This window comes from Ochotona princeps, chromosome 7 (genome assembly GCF_030435755.1).
Source record: "Ochotona princeps isolate mOchPri1 chromosome 7, mOchPri1.hap1, whole genome shotgun sequence".
Classification (NCBI taxonomy): domain Eukaryota; kingdom Metazoa; phylum Chordata; class Mammalia; order Lagomorpha; family Ochotonidae; genus Ochotona; species Ochotona princeps.
The window spans coordinates 57,678,203-57,701,899 of NC_080838.1; the positions used below are offsets into that span (position 1 = coordinate 57,678,203).

The 23,697-nt window shown below is 40.1% G+C and overlaps 1 protein-coding gene across 1 annotated transcript in view; it reads left to right on the top strand.

Annotated features, from left to right (window-relative positions):
• The window catches only part of SPARCL1 (SPARC like 1), a 40,786-nt gene extending 21,712 nt beyond the window's left edge, over positions 1-19,074 (top strand). Inside the window, exons 3-11 of the mRNA XM_004590586.4 lie at positions 2,566-2,715; positions 3,417-4,403; positions 5,921-5,993; positions 7,719-7,837; positions 8,278-8,398; positions 10,540-10,676; positions 12,561-12,709; positions 13,270-13,418; positions 18,932-19,074. Of these exons, the coding sequence (XP_004590643.2) occupies positions 2,566-2,715; positions 3,417-4,403; positions 5,921-5,993; positions 7,719-7,837; positions 8,278-8,398; positions 10,540-10,676; positions 12,561-12,709; positions 13,270-13,418; positions 18,932-18,960 (1,914 nt within the window). The 3' untranslated portion in view covers positions 18,961-19,074. The remainder of the gene's footprint in view (positions 1-2,565; positions 2,716-3,416; positions 4,404-5,920; positions 5,994-7,718; positions 7,838-8,277; positions 8,399-10,539; positions 10,677-12,560; positions 12,710-13,269; positions 13,419-18,931) is intronic.
• The last annotated feature ends 4,623 nt before the right edge of the window (positions 19,075-23,697 follow it).

The window sequence follows — 23,697 nt, forward strand, 5'->3', positions numbered from 1 at the left end:
GGGACAAGAAAAAGTAAAGCCTTCTATGGGTGCTAAACACATTGAGATGAGAAATCTAAGAATTTTAATTGGGGTACATATCCACATGCTCCAGCATTTTCTTCAAAATCAAACACACACTGGCTGAGAAATACAGAGAATTCATCACTAAAATCAGGTGCCGTCAGTTTAGGAGCCGGAAACGATATAGAGATCATAACGCAGCATGCTGAAAACAGTTCTTCATGGTTAAATACACAATGTTCCTAGTATTTACATAACAGTAAGGCACAACTCAGATGATCAGAGATCATATCAGCAGCTCCAAAACTAACAGAAAGTTTTTAAAAAAGAAAGAGAGTCATGGCTTAAATGATCATTGAGAACCTTCCACAAATGATCCCTATTATCTTCAGTTAAACCGAAAGATTTGTGCCACTTTTTCTTATTCACCGAATGAAAGACTTTGCTACCCTACATAGACAAGGCAATTTTTCTGCTATGCCCTGTCCCCGCTTCACTAGGTCTGTGGTTCTGTCCTTGCAATTGGATAACTAGAGGCTTCTCTGACTGACGGATGTATCAACAAGAGTAAGCACCATAGCACCCAAACCCAGCAGTTCTTACAAAACAGAGCTTACGACCATTAGTTTAGAATAATGCTTGAGCAATGTGGAATGGCTCCAGCTGAAATCATACATTGTACTTTGAAATTATAAAGAAAAAATTGGACAAATTCTCTTCCAGTACAAAAAGAAGCTTCCATGAAACAATTGTTTTCTCCCAACAATGTGTTTCACATTTCCAATGGTTATTGCTGTGTAAACAGGCATCAAAACTGACTTTGAACCAAATGTTTGAATGGCATGTCTACATACAGACACATTCCAGATGTGTTCTTTCTAGAGAAGTGTGTAACACTCAGACAGAGCCGAAGCTAAAAGGTTATATACCTTCTCATAAGATTGACATATTAAAAATCTTGCATTGCTTTTCATGCTTCCCTGGATTTTAACGAAGTATAATCTGTGTGGGTGGAAGATTCCAAACATATTTCCAGAAGGCACGTTGAATAAATCTAGATGTGGGCACAAGGATAAAACTGAATTTTAGTTTCGAAATTCTTCTGGAACAAATAAGTTGCCATGTTTTTGTGCATTTCTTCCTGTTTGAAGTGGAGCAGAGAGAGCAGACTGGAAGGAGCGCTTCTGCCCAGTCTGAAATGGTCCCATGGAGCCACTGTTGCAACGGACCCAACTTGTGTCATTTTTTTTCCATTTCCTTTACAATTTCTGAAATTCTTCTGAATATTACTATGCCTCATGGTGGGAAAAGAGATTAAGAAGCGAAAGTGCAAACCAACTCAGAAATCAACCCTGTATTCCATGGCTTTCTGCATATTACATTATCAGCACTCCAAGGATTATTGATGGAGCTAAAAATGAGCCAAGCCAATAAGTCAGCCAGTTGAGTGTCCACAGCACCTCTATATTAAATGCCCACGGTGGACACCTGACTCTCTTATTGGATGGCTCTAACTGTTGCTACTATATGATGTTACAACTAATAATACTGTAGTATTTTTAATTTGGACAACTCCTCAACATTTACAAAATTAAGTTTCTAAGTTTGTTATTTCTGCTCACTCATACTGAGGCAGAAATCAAATGACTTGCCAAACTGCAAACACAAAGCAAATAGCAGAGTGGAGATTTGTGCGGAGTCAAAAGATTTGAGAGGGAGGTCTCTGATCTCCAAATCCATTTGTTTGCCTCCGCAGCATGGATCGCTGGCTAATTCACGGAGGTCTCCAGTTTTGCTGGAAATAGACACAGCCATCTAGCTGTGCTTCCAAGTCTAGCTGTTTGACTTCCAACTCCAGATGTTCCACTTCCCCATCATGCATCGCTGCTCAGTTCTTCATTGATGCTTCAGCCTTGCTAAATATAGAATCATCCCTCTGGTTGAAATCATCCGTAACTGTCATTCTTTACTAGGTTTTCTGCCCTGCCTCGCACAATCTTTGATTTAATTCCTGACCAATTTAGTTTTTCATAGATTTCCTGGTGGATGCTAGAGTGTTAAGAAAGCAAAGAAATGTTGAATAAAGTTTTATAATCTTTCCTGCTGATTATCAATGTACAATTACATGTTAAATTAATATACAACATTATATCCTATGCTTAATTTTATTTGACTTCAACTTCCTGCTAAGAACACTTTTCAAAATTATTACATTTGAATATTTTTTAGAAGTTTTAAAAACATAGAAAACAATTTCAAAACAGCCAGGTTGCCATTATTGAAGTCATTTTCATTTGATTGCTTTTTTTAACCAGTCTCTGCAATTATAACTTCCCTTAAACATAACTAGCATTCTGCTTTCACTTAACATCATACTGTGGGAATTTGCCTATATCCTCAAAAATTCTAGAGAATATCTTTTAATCAGTGTTATGAAAGAAGTATATTGCTATTGCTTTTTTGAAGTACATTGTTGGTAAACAATAGTGACAAGAATAATTCATGATTTTTAAAATGAGCATCTAAGAGTGGATAATAAAAACTGATTTTGAAAATTTTCAGACAAATGCAAGGTTTTTATCTGCTCATTCTCAACCAACTGCTGAAACATTGGTAACGCACGAGAATACAGAAACTCCTTTTTTAAGGACTGAAGATGAAGAAAATGAAAAGGAAACGGTAGAACCCGTAGAAAACCAACCCAACAATAAGGTAAAAGTAACAATAAATTTTTAAAACATATTTCAAAGGTCTCAGTTTAAAACATGGTCAAAGAGATTATGTTTAATTTTAATTTCTATAAATATGGTGATCCCATCAACTGAATCTAGAAACTAGAAGTATGAGAACAAATTTTTCTAAGATTTATTTATTTATTTACTTATTTTTTTTTTATTATTAGAAATTCAGATATACAGAGAGGAGGAGAGACAGGGAAGATCTTCCACCCATTGATACACTCCTCAAGTGGCTGCAACAGCCACAGCTGCACCGATCCAAAGCCAGGATCCAGGAGCCTCTTCCAGTTCTCCCACATGGGTGCAGAGTCCCAAGGCTTTGGACTGTCCTTGACTGCTTTCCCAGACCACAAGCAGGGAGCTGGAAGGGAAGCAGAACTGCCAGAGATTGAACTGGCACCCATTTGGGATCCCACTGCAGAGGACCTTAGCCGCTAGACTACTGAGGTGGGCCCAGCAAGTGAGTTTTACCGCTTGAGCTAGGCTGCTATGTAATAGCTGCATTTTTATAAGTTTGAATCAAATGAAACCTGTGGCTATAGAACAGAAAGGATATGGTAAATACAGTTACATGATACTGTTCAAACAAAAATATTATTGAATAATGAGTGTTCACTTAAGAATTATAAATATGATATTATCATTTGTTTCAAGAATGACCTTTTTTTTTTCAAGGATGAACAATCTTCAGTGTTACAAAACCATGAGCAGTTGGCAGAACAGGACAAGAGCTACAGTGAAGAGCTTGGATTGAAGGACCAGGAGGAGAATACTAGTGACACAGGTGTGACTTCAGCATCTACACCAACTGTAGGCACATTGGACTCCAAAGAAGATATGAGTGAGCCTCAGGAGCAAAACTTCCCAGAGAACACCGATTCCCCTGTTTCTGATGTTAGTTCCTTGGAGAACTCGAACCAAGAGGAAACCATCCCAAAGGGAGAGGAAAACCAAGAACAATCTATAAGCGAGGCTCATCATCAGCTGAACAGAAGTGGTGCACACACCCCAGACCTAAGTGATCAAGGAAACCAAGAAGATGATCCAAACATTCCAAATGGAGAAGAGGAAGAAGGAAAGGAGCCAGCGAAAGTTAGTAGTTCAAATGATAACCAAGAGAAGGAGGGAGAACTTTCCCTGGAGCATTCTGACAGCGAGCAGGACGAAGACGATGCCCAACCCGATGACATTTTGGAAGCGACCAGTCAACCAACTCAAGTAAGCGAGGTGCAAAAGGATGAATCTGAGCAGGGAAACCAAGAACAGGAAGAAGTTCACTCTGATGCAGAAATGGAGGAGAAAAATGCATCGGACAACAATAAACACGTCCAAGATAATGAATGGCAGACCCAAGAAGGAAAAACTGGTCTAGAAGCTATTAGAAATCAGAAGGGAATGGGCAAAATGACTCTTTCAGAGGCTTTGTTCTTGGAACCTAATGATGATGCTAACATTGTGCCCAGAAATCATGGGGCTGAAGGTGACGGGAACAGTGACGGATCCAAGCACGGTGCAACTAATGACTACTTCATCCCAAGCCAGGCCTTTGTGGAGAATGAAAGAGTTCAGTCCAATTACCATCACACCAAAAATGACGAGCAAAGAGAAAGAGCACTTGAGAATGAGAGTGTAGATACTAGTGAACCTGGAGACCGCCACGGGGTGAGATTACTTACAAAGAAGCTTGTCCAGTCAAAATTAGCGTTAACAACTTTCTCTGTGCTTTTCTGTCTGTGCTTAGTTGTCTCGGTGCATTACTAAAATATATAACAATGACTTATTTTTTTCTATCCTCTATTTTCTCTTTAAAGTAGATCCTGGATTTGAATGTTATTTATTTGATAAGTGCAAACATAGATAACAGTGAAGAAAATGATACAGGGACATCTATATAAAGAAGTTTTCAGAATTATTCCATCTGTGCAGTGGGCAGGTGTGGTTACGACCTTTAGTTTAGCCAGAAATTGCTAGGGGAGGGTAGACATTCCCCAGCACTTCCACTGTGTCTTTTGAGCAGACTAGATTTTCAATGTTTCCAGATTCCTAACACACATACTGCCTGTTAAGTGTTCCTGGAGCTAACTGGAACAATCAATTCTGACAGATGTAAAAGATGGGAGACCCTGACGACTGCTATTCTAGTACCTTGAAAGCAGGTGCCATGATGTATTCAAGTTGAATCACTAAAATGCGACAAAATATCTCTCCCATAACAAGGAATTCAGCAACATCTATTGAATCAGTCATTACAATTAAAGAATTAGTTCTTCTAGTTCATCATGCAAACAGACCATAGGGAGAATCTGGATACCAGTAGGACTGGCTGCAGCAAGGAGGAACAGTGCAGTAGTTGTATGACCCTTTGAAGCTTTCATGAAAAGCTGACAAGTAGGACTTGGTACAATTTGGGGTGAGGGAAAGTTGTATCAGTAACCTGTTTACTGAAAATTCTCATCATTCTAAAATAGAAGTTTTCTTACACTTAGGAAACATTGACAACAACTAGTGGAGATTGCTGGTGTAACTTCAACTGAACTACAGAATAGCAAGCTAAAGCTGTTTGCCTAGTGTTTTTTCCATATCCTCTAGGGAGACTCCAGCTCTCAGTGAGAAATCCCCTGAGCTAAAGATCTGCATCCAGCAGGGCAGAAACAGCTCATGTTCAGGGATTACTGTCTGTCTCTGCCTTTAAAAAAAAAAAAAAAAAAAGATTTATTTATTTTTATTACAAAGTCAGATATACAGAGAGGAGAGACAGAGAGGAAGATCTTCCGTCCGATGATTCACTCCCCAAGTGAGCGCAACGGCCGGTGCTGTGAGGATCTGAAGCCAGGAGCCAGGAAAGTCTTCCTCCAGGTCTCCCACGTGGGTGCAGGGTCCCAAAGCTTTGGCCTGTCCTCGATTGCTTTCCCAGGCCACAAGCAGGGAGTGGATGGGAAGTGGCGCTGCCGGGATTAGAATCAGCGCCCATATGGGATCCCAGCGTGTTCAAGGCGAGGACTTTAGCTGCCAGGCCACGCTGCCAGACCCTGTCTCTGCCTTTGCACCTGGTTTTCCCTTTTAGAGATCTAAAATGATTGGGGCATGTAAAACTCTGTGAAGATATACAGAACAGGAACATGAACCAACTAATGACATTTTCTTCACTGAGTTTAATTTCTGCTGTTGTTATTTTTAAGGCCAAGAAAGCAGAAAGCTCATCAAATGAAGATGAAGCTTCAAGTGAAGACAACGTGAGAGTTCACAGCATTGGTGAGCTTCCTTGACCACATGAAAGAACAAATGAATCTCCACCCGGGGTTTCACTCCTCCCTTTCTTTGTGATTATAATACAGATCTGTTCTGGATCCTCAAACATCCCCCAAGGAAATACTCCCTTTAGAAAAAGAGAGAGAAAGATTTGTTTATTTTTATTGGAAACGCAGATTTACTGAGAGGAAAAAAAAAAAGAGCACAAGATCTTCCACCCACTGGTTTATTCCCCAAATGGCTGCAACAGCCAGAGCGGAATTGATCCAAAGCCAGAAATCAGGAACTTCTTGGTCTCCCACATAGGCATTGGGTCCCAAGGCTTTGGGACATCCTCTACTGCTTTCCCAGGCCAAAGGAGGGAAATAGATGGGGAATGGAGCATCCAGACATAAGCCAACACTCATATGAGATGCTGACACTTGAAAGCAGATTATTAGCCAAGCTGAGCCATCGCATTGATTCCAGGAAATGGTCTTTTACATTGTTAGTGTTTTCTGTCACATATTTAATAATTCAACTATGTTTAAGTATGTCAACAAATTAGAAGACCTGCTGATATGCCTTGTAAAAGTAGATGTTTTCCTTAAATCCTTCTGCTTCTCAAAAAAACTTACTCTACCATATTTATTCTCAAATGTTAACTCACTACTGAACTTAGATGCCATGTTTAAGGGGCTACTTCCTATGTCAATCATAAATATTGTGAGCTTCAGCGTAGCATATTTAACTTCTGACCAACTTTTAAGACATCACAGTAGATACTTTAGACTGTAATCATCTCAGACCAAGACAACTTGCTAATTCTTTTTTCACAGATTGATTTATTTGTACTTGAAAGATTTATAGAGAGAAGAAGAGACAGAGAGAGGGGATATTTCATCTGCTGGTACATTCTCCAATTAGCTGCAATGACTGCAACTGAGCCCATCCGAAGCCAGGAGTCAGGAACCTCTTCCAGATCTCACATGTGGATGTAGGAACCCAAGGATTTGAACCATCCTCTGCTGCTTTCCCAAGCCATAAGCAGGAAGCTGGATCAGAAGTGGTGCAGTCAGGACTCAAACCTGCACCTGTTTGGGATGAAAGGGCTGCAATGGAGGTTTGGTTTGTGATGCCATCACTCTGATCCTTTTCGGTTCTTTTTACAACTCCAATATAAATTGCAACAAGAAGAAATGTAGACCACCATATAAAATATTCTAATGTCAGAAAGTTCCGTGTCCATCAAGTGGTTGTTACTGTTTTTTGACATCCAAATTTTCAAGTTGTAATAGTTTCAGATTTAGTGACCAACATTGTGGCCCAGCAGGCTAAGCCATTTTTTGTAATGCTGGTCTACCTCATCCAAGCACTGATTCAAGTCCCAGCTGTTCCATTTCCACTCCAGTTCCCCATTAATGGCTTGTGAAAAAAGCAAAGATGCCCCAAGTATTCGGGCCCCTGCCTCCATGTGGAAGACCCGGATACCCTCCTTGCTTTGGCCTGACCCAAACCTGACCATTGCATCCATTTGGAGAATGAGGCAGTGGATGGAAAAACTCTCTTGCTTGCTTCACTCTCACTGTGTGTGTGTGTGTGTGTGTGTTCCAAATATATCTCTTTTTTAGAAAAAAGTTTTAATTTTTCACTCTCACTAATAAAATCAAAATTCATTGAATGAATGATTTTGTGTTTATAATATCAATATAACTTTTTATACATTTCCTGTCCAAACTTTTCTGTTAGATTCATGTGTGAATTTCCAGTGTAAACGAGGGCACATCTGTAAGGCTGACCTGCAAGGAAACCCTCACTGTGTTTGCCAAGATCCAATGACTTGTCCTCCGGCAAAACCCATTGACCAAGTAAGTATTCAACAAAATCATGTTTAAGAGGCATGCAAAGATTACAGATTTAAGTGAAGCTGTTTGTAATTATAGATGCACAGGTTACCATCTAACATTTGATGTAATATTGAATGGGAACAGAAGCCAGCAAAATCAGTGTAAATTGCTTCATTGAAAGGTAGTAATAGCATTTGAGCTGGAGAACTCATTTTACAATTCATTCTGATCTTGGCACATCTGTACTTTCCTTCTATCGAGCTTATCTAAAGTAAGCAGCTTTGGTAAAGTTTGTTGATATTTTAGGTGCCAAATGGGAAAATCATGATGTTAATGGTCTCCCTATCTGATCACATCTTTGGCACAGCACTGTGATCAGATAGCCTTGGAGTTTTAACAGTAGAGTGTTTTCTAATCAGCACTTGCCTGTATCAGCTTTTCTTCTTGCTTATCTTTCCTAGGTTTGTGGCACTGACAATCAAACCTATACTAGCTCCTGTCACCTGTTCGCCACCAAATGCAAACTGGAGGGGACCAAAAAGGGACACCAGCTGCAGCTGGATTACTTTGGTGCCTGCAAATGTAAGATCCCATCACTCCTAATAACCATAATTTCAGAGAGTTTCAAATGAATCCAAATATGTTCAAAATTGTGTCCAAGCAGACTTTAAAACATTTGTTGAAGATGGAATTAAGAGATGTTTGTTGTTTATTTTGGTGCAACACAAATATTGAAATTCATGTATATAAAGGGTCTTTAAAATTTAATGTAAAATGTATATTATGAAAAACTCTGAACATGAACTTCAAAAATTGTTTTGTACAAAAGTAAACTTATCTTGCAATTCAACTGTTCCAGAAGTCTGTTGAAGTTATCTTTGTATACACAAACAAGAAATCTAAATCCAGACTACACTCTAAAATCAATGGAGAAACTTCAAAAATGAGGAGAGCAATTTCCATTTGTTAATCATAGGTGATTTGGATTTAATTGAAGTGGACTGGAGCACTAGCACTGGAATTTTCTGTTTGTTTTTTAAGTAACCTAGGCAATTCTAATGCTTCCAGGGCTCATAACCACTATGATAACGTTATTCGTTTAGAGATGAATCATTGGTGTTTTGTTAAATTACTTCCCCTCTTCCCAATCTAAGTCAAGTGTTTGCAAAGAAACTGTAGGATAGCTCATTCTTCTGGAAGTTTTTTCTAAACTGTCTTCCTTCCTCAGGATACTTCCAATCCTGTTTGGCTCCCCTTACCACTAAGTGGTTCTCCACATTAGCAGTGCTAATGTGTTTCCAGTTCCTCTGTCCTCCCAGGCTCATGAAAGGATTAACTATGTAGGTGTTGCCAGTGCTTTGTCCAATGGAGTGTGAGCAGAAATCATTCATGTGAGTTCTGAACAGAAGCATGGGAGGGCTAGTGTGTGATTTTCCTTGCCCTCTCCTCTTGTCACCACAAACCCTGAAGCTCTATGTGTTAGGATCTCCATCTTCTATTCCTGTAAGCCACTGAGATCTAGCATTATTTGTCACAATATGACAAACTTAACTTCCCCTTTTCCTCACATGCCATAAAATAAATAGCTCTGGTGCCCACCATCTCTGAATTCCAGCTCTCTGGCTCTTCAGCACTGGTTCTTATGCTCTACACAAAACTCAAAATTACTCTTGAAGCTTTGAAAACACTGTGATGAGGGTGGACATAAGCCTAACAGGATGCCCATGGCAGATCTCAGGTCCAGCTTCCTGTCAAAGCATTCTGTGCGAAGCAGCAGGTGATAGTTTAAAGTAATTGTGTCACTGCCACCCATATCAGAGTTCTGGGTTGAGTCCCTGGCTCCTAACTCCAGCTCAACTATTGAAGGCAGTTGAGGAGTAAGTCAGTAGGTGGTAGTGCTTGCTCTTGTTCTCGCTCCCTCTATCTGTATTTCTCTATCCCCCCTATATGTTTATGTTTCTCTGAATAGAAGTGAAGTATTGTTTTTTTATTAATTATTATGCATTATGTGACAGTTTCATAGGCTCTGGGAATCCCCCCACCCCTCCGGACGCCCCTCCCCCCTGGTGGATTCCTCCGCCTTGGTGCAGTATTACAGTTCAAATTCAATCAAGATTCTTTCCTTGCAAACATATACCAAACATAGAGTCCAGCTACTTATTGTCCAGATGGGTTGAACAGTTTCTTGGGGAGACCATTTCTGGTCCAAAGTTAGAGCTGGTAGAATATCATGTGAAGTATTGTTTTTAAAATAGCTCAAGCATGGTCAACATTATCGCACAGCGGGTGAATTTGCTAGTGTCAACATCCACATCCCACATCAGCATCTTAGCTGCTCCACTTCCAACCCAGCTTTCTATTGATGGAAGACAGCAGAACATGGTCCAAATGCCTAGGCCCTTGTTACACATGAGTGAAATCCAGATGGAGCTCCATGCTTCTGACTTGGACTTGGTCCAGCCCTGGCTGTTGCAGTCATTTAGGGAGTGAACCAGCAAACAGAAGATCTCTCTCCTTGCCTCCTTCTCTCCTTCCCTCTCTGTCACTCAACCTTTCAAATAAAGATAAATTAATCTTTAAAAAAATTCTCCTCTGCTACGAGAATTAAGGACCACTGTTGGAGTAACGGGGCAGTGAGGAAGGTATTAAACTTCCTGTAATGAGGAGGACTTCAGGACAGGGGTAAGAACCAATGATGCCAATGTGTTTTCTGTTAATAACAGCCATTCCTGCTTGCACGGATTTTGAAGTGACTCAGTTTCCTCTACGGATGCGAGACTGGCTCAAGAATATCCTCATGCAATTGTATGAACCTAACCCTGAGCACCCTGGGTATCTCAATGAGAAGCAGAGAAACAAAGTAAGTAATCCATAAGTTGAATACCAAATGTCTATCCACACAGCTGGAGGGGAAACACTGTGGTAGGCTGAGAGGACTCCTTGTCTCTCTACAGTGCCTCCTCACACCTGGTCAGCCCACATGAATTACAGAATAACAGGGGTCACCATACATGCCACAAGGCTTGGGACACTGTCAAACTACCTTCCTCCGGCAAAACAGGCAGAAGCCTGAATAAGGCTACCAATAGCAGGCTCTAGTTGAGCAAAGTTAACATATGCTCAGCATTTGGATGGTCAGGTCCAAGCATATTATTTAAACCTTAACAATATTTTTGCCCTCACAGACTAAATGTAGAGATATGATCTAAGAGAAATCCACTGCTTGCCTTGGTAGCAGTACACTAAAAATATATTTAGAAGTTCGAAGTGTTGCTTCCAAAAGTTTCCAGAGAAAATTTATCCATTAGATGGTTACTGAGTGCATATCCTAGGTGGCAGGACTGACCTAATTAGTAAAGATCAATGAACTAAACAAAATATCTGCCTTTGCAAGTTTATTTTCTAGGCAGACACTAAACAAATGTGTGTGAGCATATGTCTGTATCTGTGTGTATACAGGCAAACATGCATCATCAACACATTCAAAAGTAGAAAATACATGCAAATATAACCAATTCAGCAAATAAATATGAGAGATATGTCAGGTGGAATGAACTGTATTTATGAAGAAATCACCGACTGCTGTTTCTGTGTTGTGGGGCGAAGACTAATAGTTGGTCACTGATCTTGCACATTGTGATCGTAGTTCCTGGAGCTGTTTGTGTGGGTAGGGGGAGGTGGCTCATAGTGGAGAATTCTGAGTGGACAGTGTCAAAGGCAGAATAAGATGCCAATGAAAAGAGAGATGGAGTGGTAACTGGAAGAGAACATCAGTTCAATAATCCTTCTACTCACAGGAGATGGAAGAAGGTGGCTGTAAGCTTCTGGAAATAACTCAGTAAGGAAAGAGACATCTGTGAGAAGCAGAAAATGTGCACAACTGCCAAACATTGTTCTCAATTAGACATCAAAGTCAGCTGACAGATGTTGGGTTTACATTAAGCACAAAGGAAATTCAAGTGGAAAGTTGGTAGGTGTGGTTAAGAGAACCTTTAGGAATCCTGTTAGATTGATACTAGTTATTCAGTTATTCAGTGAAATAATAGGCTTATATAAATAAGATGAGCATCTCATAAAATGAGCATGTGTCAAGAACAATTTGTACCCTCCTTTGTCCCAGAGAGCTCTGAAAATATTATTCAAAGGGCAAGGGGATTTCAAGTAGGGGTGGCCAAGCAAGTACACACTGCGGACCTGAGACTGAGCAAACACTAGAATTAACGCAGATTATAAAGAATGGAGTATGACACTTAGAAGAGAGAACATGTAGTATTTGCCTGGGTCTGGCTTATTTCACTTACATAATCTCCTCCTATTCTATCCATTTTTATTTTTTGTTTGCAAATGAGATAATTTCATTCTTTTATGACAACAATATTCCATTGTATATATGCTATATTTTCTTTACCAATCTGATGATGGACCTCTTGCTTGATTTGGTGTCTTGGCTATCATGAACAAATGCTGTGATAAACATGGTGGGACATGTGATACAATTAATTCATGTCTTTTGAACATACCCCAGTTTCTTCTACAAACCACCAATTTCTTAAAAATAGCTGTTATTTTATGTAGACATAAAAAGTGTACAGTATTGATTAGGAGACACTTAATTGGGAATTGGGTCATACATGATGCTTGTTTTACTCTGTCATTGTATTGTTACTCTTCAAGTGAAGCTTAGCAAATGGCAATTCTATTACACTTGCCTGCTGGCTCTGACAAGCTGCCTACCTAATCCTAGGTCAAGAAAATTTACCTGGATGAAAAGAGACTCTTGGCTGGGGACCATCCCATTGACCTTCTCTTGAGGGACTTCAAGAAAAATTATCACATGTATGTGTATCCTGTGCACTGGCAGTTTAGTGAACTTGATCAGCATCCTATGGACAGGTAAAAAAATATTCACTGTCCTAATTAGAAGCCATGTCTCCAATACAATGCTAACTATGCAAATGGGCAATCTGAGCAGAGCTGGGAAGTTACTCAGTTCAATTCTTGAATGCTGAAATGCCAAATGAATGTAGATAGAAATTTAAATTTTAAAAAAAGGTTTTAAAAACAACAGATTGTGGGCATAGCATTGCTCCTGGGTTTACACATGAGGTAAGGTCCAAGCTTCCAGAGAGACTCTCTCAACTCTTCTTTGTTTCAACTTGATCCAAAATTGACCCAAATGTGTCACATCTGGAGCAACCAGAATAACTCTTGGATGAGAATCCAGTTGTACAAATGCAATTCCCATTATAAATTTGGGGAAGAGGGAAGACAGTTCTCATAAAGAAAGAGACCTTCTGAATCAACATCCTGAAAGCTACCAGCTTTACTCATATGAATGTATTATTTATTTGCAACCCTATAGAAGAAAAAAGCAAATGTTTTTGGTGACTCTAAAGGTTAATCCTCCAGACACAAGCCACTGAGTTCATAGTCTGCAATTTATCTCATTGCAGGGTCCTGACCCATTCAGAGCTCGCTCCTCTGAGAGCGTCTCTGGTGCCCATGGAACACTGCATAACCCGCTTCTTTGAGGAGTGTGACCCAAACAAGGACAAGCATATCACCCTGAAGGAGTGGGGCCACTGCTTTGGAATCAAAGAAGGTAAATTCATGGCTAGCCAAAGAAAAATAATGCCCTCTTCCTCCCAAGGAAGCCCCAACCCTGAAGGTCTCGAGTACAGTCCCACAATGTGTTCCAATTGAAACCCAGAGACAAAAAGGCAGTAGCAGGCCCGACGTGGTGGCGTAGTGGCTAAAGTCCTTACCTTGAGCATACTGTGATCCCATGTGGGCACTGGTTCTGGTCTCGGCAACCCCGCTTCCCATCCAGCTCTCTGCTTGTGACCTAGGAAAGCAGTCAAGGACGGCCCAAAGCCTTAGGACACCGCACCCATGTGGGAGACCTGGAAGAGGTTTTGGACCCCTGGCTTTGGATTAGCTCAGCTCCTGCTGTTGTGGTCACTTGGGGAGTGAAATATTGGGTGGAAGGTCTTCCTTTCTGTCTCTCCTGCTCTCTCTCTCTGCATATCTGACTTTCCAATAAAAACATAAATAAATCTTTAATTTTTTTCAAATAAAGGCAGTAGCATCCCAAGTGGTGCCCCTGTTGCTATTACAAAGTCATTTCTCATTGCCTTTTATGACACCAGTTCTGACAGTAGCAAGGATAAACTCACACTGAGATCACAGCAGCCAGCTAAACCTTAGAAAGCAACGTTAATCCAGAGAGCTGTGCTAAATCTCAGAAAGCTTTCTGTTTTTGCTTATTTTACCCTCATCCTAAACCTGGATATTGGATCAAAAATTTTAAAAAGCCATGAGAAAAGTAACACAGCAAGCCTGCTTCTGACAATGGGAGATGTCAAAAGAGTTCTTAAAATTCATTACTGACAGCTTAAGACTGGATCTTACATCACCCTTTGCGCCCAGAGATCGTAATCCACAACTGAGCCATGGCTGCAGCCTCTGAGAAGGGGCAGGGGAACGGAAAGGAGGGAAAGATCTGTGGGTTCTTTACCTACTCCATGCATTGGAGAAACTTAAAGGCAGACTTTTGTTTTGCTGAATTATGTCTTCCTTTTAAGATTTATTTATTTGAAAGATGAAACAGGAAAGAAGGAACAGAGGAGAGCTTGAGATTTTCCTCCCACTGATCCACTCCCGCATATTATGGCAGTGATCGGGGCTGTTGCAGACCTAACTCGGCAGCCAGGAACGTCATCCTAGTCTCCCACATGAGTAACAGGAGTCCAAAGACTTGGGCCGTCTTTTGCTCCCTTCCCAAGTGTATTAGCAGAACTGCATTGGAAGTAAGGTTGTCAGGATTCGAACACGCACTCCAATATGTGATGTCAATACTGCAAGCTGTGGCATACCCTGGTGTATAGCAATGTTGAACCCTGGGTTTTTCTCTTGATTTACTTGCTTTCATTTTGTTAAATTAGAGTTGACTTTCATAGCAAGCATGGTTGTTTTGAATAATCAAGGTATGAAATCAATATACCCCAAAGGTGAGCATTCAAAACCATTCACTAGATGTAAATCAACCATGATCATCAAATCTGTATAGTAGATATGTTTTAGATATGCTTATGACAAACATGTGAGATGAATATATAGCAATAAAGAAAAATAAGTCAATAAAAGATCAGAGTTTCTCAAAAAGATGTAAATTATGGAAATTTCCCTTTAAAATATTATTTATGTATACATATACATTGCTTGATATTACAAAAAACTGAAAGAAGGAAGACTTTGGTAGTTACTGAAAAATAGGTAATTCACAAGAGTTAGTGTTTTCCTCTCTGTATTACTATCCTGTAAAACAAGCACAATAATAATGGGCCAAAACAATGTCTCTTTTTGTAAGCACCTAGTTCTTGTTATTAGTTGTCAATGCAGTCTAAAATCTCTCTGGTAGTTTCAAAGGTTGAGTTTGCCCTGGATGGTTGCAGCTCAGAATCTCATGTTAGATGCAGTCAAGCTGTCAACGTGTGTCAGCTATCCAATAGCTTGACATGAGCTAAAGACTCTGCTCTTAAGCTGAACTGGCTGTTTGCAGGAAGCTTCAGAATCTCCCCCACAGCCCTGACCACAGGGCAGATCCCAGCCTAGTGTCTAGTTTGCTCCAGCGTGAGTGATGAAAGAGGACCCAAGACCAAAGCCTATTCCATTATTTCTTCTATATTCTGTTGCTCACACTGAACAACCTTGTTAAAACAAAGGAGGGAAACAAAGACTAGGGGATCACTGGAGACAAGCTTGAAAGATAACATGTATTCTAGAAGCACTCTTAGTATTGATGCAAAAATAATCAGATGTTAAGGATCAGAGCTGTGCAAGTAACATCAATTTCCTAACCAGTTTATGCAATACCAGGATTACAAATACAAATTATTCTATGACATCAAATACGCTGCTAAAAATTGTTAAAATAGTCTTTTCTACCTCCCATATTAAAGATCAAAACAAAGATGGCCATTTGGCACAGCAGCTACACTATGTTTCATATCAAAACCCAACTCTAGCCCAGGACTCTGACTTCCTCAAGCAATGGCCCAAGTAGTTAGATCTCTGCCACCCAGGAGGAAGCCTGCTCTGCTTCCTCCTAGCTCTGCTCTTGAGTCTAACTCAGTCCTAGCCACTGTGGATGTTTAGGGAATAACACAGCAGTTAGGAACTTGCTCTTTCTCCCCCTTTCTGTCATTAAAATAAAAATATAACTTAAAAAAAAACCACACTGAGTAATACTGAAGTACTGATGTCCTTCAACCTGCCAAGAGAGGAAAACTTAGCCAAGATGGGATATATTTATGCATGTGTTTTCACGAAGCATATGCTTTTGTAGGACTCACTTAAAAAAAGACTAATTTGAGCATAGATCATTCATGGAAAAGAGAAATCTTCTTACAAGATTTCTGGCAGTTCTTCGTGCAAGCTCACCCAGGCTGCATGCGGGGCAGTTGTCTGGGAGGAGCAGCAAGGGATTAAAGCCCAATGACTTACAAAACTAATAATGATCTTGTTTATGAGCTGTGGTTTGGCTGTCATTATGTCATTTTAAAGAAGGGAAAGAATTATCACATAATATACCAATGAAACAGACATTAGAAATTCAATCAGAGTAAACAAGTTATTGCCTTGAGATGCAGCTAGAAAAAGAAAAAGAAATTTAAAAGTTCAGTGTTAGTGTTTTCCTGGAATTTTAAGTGCTTGTGACCTAAACTGGATGAGCTAGCTGGGTAAGTTGGGGCATGCCACCTGGCCTCAAAGAGGCTCATTTTTCTCCATCTGTAAAGAGGAAGTTCTCAATAGAGAGCTGGAGGAGGGGTTAGCTCAGTGTCTATGACATGCTGAGCATTCACATATGGTCATGTTAATCTTCACGAAAGCCTTCAAGGTGGAACTAATGGGGTAAACATATCATAGCATACAGATCTTACTAAGCCAATTATAGACATTAAGTAAAAGTACCAGGGATCACCACAAAAATAGTTTCTCTGGGTCTGCAGTTAAGATTCCTGTGGTTACACTGTGCCGAGGCCACAGGACCTAAGAGGATGTCATGGTAAATCCAAGCAAGAGTGGATGGAGACTGGCGTGGACACATATAGTATGTAGCAACATGAAGGCGATATTTGATAGGAAATCTGTGGAGGGCAGGAAGCAGACAGGTGGAAAGACTGAAAGAGAAATAGTGTCTCCAAGGTATTGGCTCTGGAGAGGCAAGGAAACTGGAGATGCCTTCCACACAAAGCTAGAAGACTTAAGGAGAGGGATTAATGCCATTTTGGATAAGGACTAGTTGGGAACCAATGCAATGCTGGTAGTTAAGTATACGAGTCTTCATTTCAAGACAAAGTTTTGAAAATAGCTAGCTGGGGATAAGTCACAGACAATAGCCACTGGCAGCAGAGAGATGAATCAAATCCCCCCAAAAATGTATGTGAGTTATATGGAAAAGGATTTAGGGTCATATGAGAAAAGGTCTGAAAAAACACCAATGAAGAAGTTGAATGGAGAGAAAGAGAAGACCTTCCTAAAATGAAGAAAAACACAGAATAGCACCACATCAAAGCAGGATTTTCAGACCTGCTGAGATGTCCAGACACATAGGACTCTAAATGTGTGTCCACCAGATGTAGAGAGAAGGCTGTCCTGAGCGGCCTTGGTAAGAGCAATTCTGGTGAAGAGATAAAAATGAAAGTCCCAATCCATGGGTTGAGAATGAATGACAAAGGAGAAAGGATAAAGAGTGAATGTGCGGAAGCAAGAGAGAGTTTGCACAGAGTTGAGAGAGCATTTTGGGGGGATTAAATAGTCTTGAGCAGTCCATTCGATCATTCATTCAAATGTAACCAATCTTCCTGACTGGCAGGCCCTAGATGGGTGTACAGCCCCTCAAGATTCTTGGGAGGGACCCAGGTTTAAAAAAAAAAAAAGCAAATGTAGGGCCCGGCGGCGTGGCCAAGCGGCTGAAGTCCTCGCCTTGAAAGCCCCGGGATCACATATGGGCGCCGGTTCTAATCCCGGCAGCTCCACTTCCCATCCGGCTCCCTGCTTGTGGCCTGGGAAAGCAGTTGAGGACGGCCCAAAGCTGTGGGACCCTGCACCCGCGTGGGAGACCCAGAAGAGGTTCCTGGTCCCGGCATCTGATCGGCGCGTACTGGCCATTGCGGCTCACTTGGGGAGTGGAGCATCGGATGGAGGATCTTCTTCTCTGTCTCTCCTCCTCTCTGTATATCTGACTTTCCAATAATAATAAAATCTTTAAAAAAAAAAAAAAAAGCAAATGTGAACACCATGGAAAGAAGGAAGGAAATAGAAGACTCTCCAAGACAGTGAGAACAGATCTTGAGCGCAGGCAGAGGAATTAGCCTTTACATCAATAGGAAAGATTTTTTTTTTCACCTGAACAAAAGCAACAAGTCAAAACGTAGGTGTGCGGTGCATTTTAAGTCATGGAATTATTATCCTTGTGTTATGAATGCAACAGAAAATACAGAACAAGGCAAAGCATCAAAGTCCATGATCTCTCCCATGTCTAGGCTAGATAACAATGTGTATCTGGCAGGAAAATTGCCTGGTGCTCCTGACAGAGCAGTAATTTAGAATGCTCATAATTCATCTGCTTTAAAATTTTATATAGCAGGTATTGAGTTGGTGCAGGTCATATTGGTAAGGAGTGGTCTTATACCTACTTGAGGACACTGTGAAGACAAACATATGGCAATAAATTCTTTGACAAGTGATCGGAATGTCATTGTATTTCTATTTATTTCTGTTAGCTTCACTCCCCTGATAGAATTGACACTCTTTCAGGCTTCCCTTGAACCTGTTTTATCTCTATCAGAATAGCTCCACCCTAAATCAAAATTGCCCACAGAGCTTTCCACGTGTCTGTGTGCCACTGGCCTAGGGAAACCCCAGGTATTTTGCCTCCAGAGGACAGGAGTGAGGCATTGGAAGACAGAGTTCAGCAAGTTTCTGGGTAATGTTGACAATCACCATCGTGCTACCTTATCTGATGGTTCCTTTCATCCGGCAACTCCAGTATTTTTGTTTATGTTACTGATTTTGCTTCTTTCTAAAAGTGTCTTTTTTTTTTTTTTGCAGAAGACATAGATGAAAATCTCCTGTTTTGAATTAAGATTTGAAGGAACTCAAGCTTTCCAGCATCTTTCTCCATTCTAACTAGCTCTTAAATATATGTAGCCGTGATAGCTATATATTTAGCAAGATGTCTGCATGTATGAAAAGACAATGAAAATAGTTGCTTGATAACAATACATGCTCTTGACCTATAATATTAATTTTGGAAAAAATCAACATATGCAAACACTACATGCTGTTTATGAACAGAAGCTTAGAGTAATTTCAGTTTGCTCAACTTACAATTACTAATTCTAAAACTTGCAAAAATAATGTGTCTGTGTTGTCTGTAATATTATGTGCACTTCAAGAAAAAATGCAATATTGTTCTGTAGCTAACATGCATTACTTTCAATATCTCAATATCCTAATAAAGAGTCGATAAAATAAAAATGTTAACTCAAGTTTATTTCCATGTTTTAAACAGTCAAGTGTTAAGGAGTACATTTTATATAAAATTATAATTGTGCTTTCTAGACATTATGGTTATAAACAAACGTGTGAGCATGACTGATCAGAGAAAAAAATGCAAGACATTTTCTGAGGGAAATGTAAGACATTTTCTGTAGTTGCTCGTGAATGCCCTTTGTCATTATATAGGTTAAAACAGAAAAACAATGTAACTCAAATGCTTTTGAGAAAAATTTAATATCAAATGCAAATAACTGCACTGCTTGATTCAACTTCTAGCTTTTTTGCAGTTGTATTTGTGTGTTGGGAGACAGGCATGCTGTGAAAAACCTCTACCCATTTCATTTTCTCAACATGAAGGTAATGTCAAGTTCAGCGGGTGGGGAGCTATGAAACATCTTCACATCTAATGAAGACAGCAAAAGAAATGTGTTGCAAGAGAAAATCTGTGCCTTCACTGGAGCTCTTCTTCAGTAACTATTGGAGTAAAAGCTAAATTGAAAAAGTTCAAAAGGCTTTTAATAGAAAACTTAACACCAACTTTGTTATAACACTTCACAATAATTGAAAGATAATATTTTTGCATACTCTCTTACCTGAAATGGAAGACGTCCACAAAATTATCTTTCTTTTTTCTAAAGAATTAAAAGTTTACTGTTGTTCTTCAAAGCCTTATCTCTGGAAGTCTCTGGGAAAACGTGCCCAAGGAATCATACACAGAGAATACTTCAGGGAGAGTTTATTTCTATCAGAACAACTTGTAACTACTTCAGGCTTAGATCTGCTGTCTTTTTGCTTAGCTCAATCACTTGTTGTTGTCCAGAACCATACTATAGCATGTCCTTTTCTAGCTAAATTCAATTGTATCCATCAACATCTAAGCATTATTTGTAGTTTTCCCAAGTAGAAAAATAATTTTAGAAACTATTCCAAATTTAACAGGTTTTTTCAAAAAAAAAATGTATTTGAAAGTAAGAGTTAGAAAATGAGGGCCAAAAAGCGTGCGATCTTCTATCCTCTAGTTTATTTCTCAGAGCGTCACAAAGACTCGGCTAGACCACGATGAGTCCAGGAGCTGGGAGCTGCATCCAGGTCTGACACATGAGTGGCAGGGGCCCAAGTAATTAGGTCATCTTCTACTGCTTGTCCCAGGCAATTAGTAAGGAGTTGGATCGGAAGTTGAGCAGTACATTCAGGACTAAAACCAGCACACACATGAAACGCTGATGTCATGAGCAGGTGGCTTGACCCACTGCCATTAACATCAGTTCCCCAAGGTATTTTTGTACATGGATTTTAAAAAAAGGATTTAAGTAATTAGAAACCAAGTTATTGGGTATAGTGACATTATATTTGGAGCTATTAATTAGACCCAAAGAATACTTCACCCTCTTTTAAAAAAATATATTCTTTTATTTTTATTGGAAAAGTAGATTTATAGAAAAAGGAGAGACACAGAGAAAGATCTTCTATCCACTGGTTCACTCCCCAAGTGGCTGCAAGGGCTAGAGCTGAGCTCATGTGAAGCCAGGAGCCAGGAGCTTTTTCCGAGTTTCCCATGTAGTTTCAGGGTCCCAAGGCTTTGGGCTGTCTTCTATTGCATTCCCAGGCCACAGGCAGGGAGCTGGATGGGATGTGGAGCAGCCTGGACATGAACCAGTGCCCATATGGAATCATGGAGCATGCAACATGAGGATTTAACAACTGAGCCATAGTGCCAGGCCCTGGAGAACTATCTTTAAAGAATTATTTATTTATGCATTTGAAAGAGAGAGAGACAGTTAAAGAGATCTCTCACCCGCTACTCACTCCCAATGGCTATAAGAATCAAAGCTGGACCAGGCTGAAGCCAGGAGCCAGGAGGCAGGATGTCCACCCTTATCTCCCACATGGGTAGATTGGGACAACTTGGCAGGGAGCTGGATAACAGCAGAGCATCTGGGATCTCCAACCTGTGTCCATAGAGGATGCCTGCATTGCAAGAGGCAGCTTAACACACAATACCACAGCATTGGCTCCATGAGGGAGACATTAAAAGTTCAAGAGTTCTATTATTTAAAAATATTATTTTCATAGTGTTTGAAAGGAAGAGAGAGTGCAAGAAAATTTTCCATCCACTGATTTACTTCCCATATGCCTTTGACAGCCAGGGTTGGGTAAGGCTGAAGCTTGAAGCCTGGCTATGTTGAGTCTCCTCCCTGTGTGGCACAGGTACCAGAGAACCCACCTACTGCCTCTCAGAATATACGTAGCAGGAGCAGGAAGCTGGATCACAACTAGAGGAGCTGGGATCCAGACCAGGCATTCTGATAGGGACTATGAGTATCCAAAGCAACAACTTAATCACTGTGCTAAAAAGTTTTGTCCTTGGATTTCTATTATTGAATACTGTTTTTCACTTTAAAATAAAATTTTTTTCAAAAAAAAAAAGCATCCAGGTAAACATTTAGGTTATGTTCTTATCATTAAAATTACTTTTCACTCTCCTAAAATGCTTTCAAAAGTTGTCTAAAGGTGGGCTGGCAGACTGGCTCAATTGGCTAATCGCCTACCTGCAAGTGCCAGCATCCAATATGGGTGCTGATTTGTGTCTCAGATGCTCCACTTCCCCTTCCAGCTCCCTCCTGGTGTCCTTGTAGGGCAGTGGAGGAAGACCCAAAGCCTTGAGATCCTGCACCTGCCTCGGACACCTGGAAGAGGCTCCTGGCTCCTGGCTGCAGATCTGCTCCACTCTGGCCATTGCGGCCACTTGGGGACTGGATCAGCAGATGGAAGATCTTTCTCTCTGCCTTTTCTTCTCTGGAAATCTACTTTTCCAATAAAAATGAATTTTTTTTTAGTAGTTCTCCATCAGCGCTCTCAGATACATACTTGGATAATATTCAGCAGTTGTGTGGTAAGATCCTTGGTGATCAAATTTCTTAATGGTAAGTTATTTGTGATAAAGATGCTAATTCAACCAAGGAGATGAATTGCTTTCTCAGTAATCAGTCTGAAAACCCATCTCCTTGTAACTGAGACTGGACATTGGTGCTTCTAGTCTGAAATCAATTACGTAGTTTAGCTTTGAATTCTGTGACTCATGTTACCTACGACCACACAGCTCTTAGAAATACAGCTTGAATATTGGCTGAGCACAATTACTACAGATCATACTTCTTGAATTTGTTGCTGCAAGAGCCATTTGAAGCAAAGGCAATTAAATACATATACAGTGCAATTTGAATTATGATTTGCTTCTGTTGCACTAGCTTAAGAATAAAAGCTATTTTTGTACTTAGTAATTCAACGATTTCTAGTAGGTCAGTCCATTTATCAAGAAAGAAAACCAAGGGTTTGAATCCAAAAAGGGAAAAAGTAAAAATTTTTTAAAAAGACACAAAAATGGAGAAGGCAGGGGATAAGCTACCTAAATTCAGGCAAAGTAGAATAACAGCAAGATAAATTAGATATGAGTTTTGGGTTTATAAAAAAAGTTGAATATTAAAATAAAATTATAGTTTATCTCAGGTTTTAGAGATAAGTCTTACTAAGATTATGATAAAGTTGTTTTTCTCTCCCATATCCAATTCCAGAGTAAAGTGATCCTGTGTGACATTCACAAGGTAAGTTCACCCAAACTAAACATGATTTTTAAAAACAGAAAAAGATTTCTTTGCCGAAATAGCAGGCCAGGGTAGACCTCATTGATTTGTTTTATTAAATTTACTCATATCGACTCCATTCTCTGCCACCCCATTTTACCTTGCAAATTTTTCCTGTATTATTTCCTTCCTGAAAAATCAAAATTGCCAATGACAGCATGCAGACCACAGAGAGAGCTAGTAGGGCTCAGAGGGAGAAGCTCGTTTATGTGGCACATCAGAGAAAAATCTCAGGTCAGCCAGGAGTGATCAACTCCTGTTAGTAACCATTAAGCAGCATTGAAGACTCGTGTGTGAGTAAACCTTCACCAGACATACGGTGAACTGTAGGGGTGTAAGCAAAGTCTGGAAGCTCACACCAGACAATGCTATGAGCCAAAGAGCGCATTTCTTATGTAAACACATTCAATATTGTTTATCTTGTAGACTTGCAAATCCTGAAGTTGAAAGCAGGGTATAGCCTGACTATTATTCCATTGCCAAACTCAACAATCTATTTACAATGGAGTAAGATGTAGGGAAGAAAAACAAAACTAGGAATGATTTCTTAACCCTTCATGTCCAGGTTCAGTCCTCAGGATGAAACTTCTCATCTTGGCTAGCCTTCTGGGCATTGCCACCTCCCTGCCCATCCCTGTGAGAACTCCCTTCTCCGCTGGGAATTTAATTTCCAGT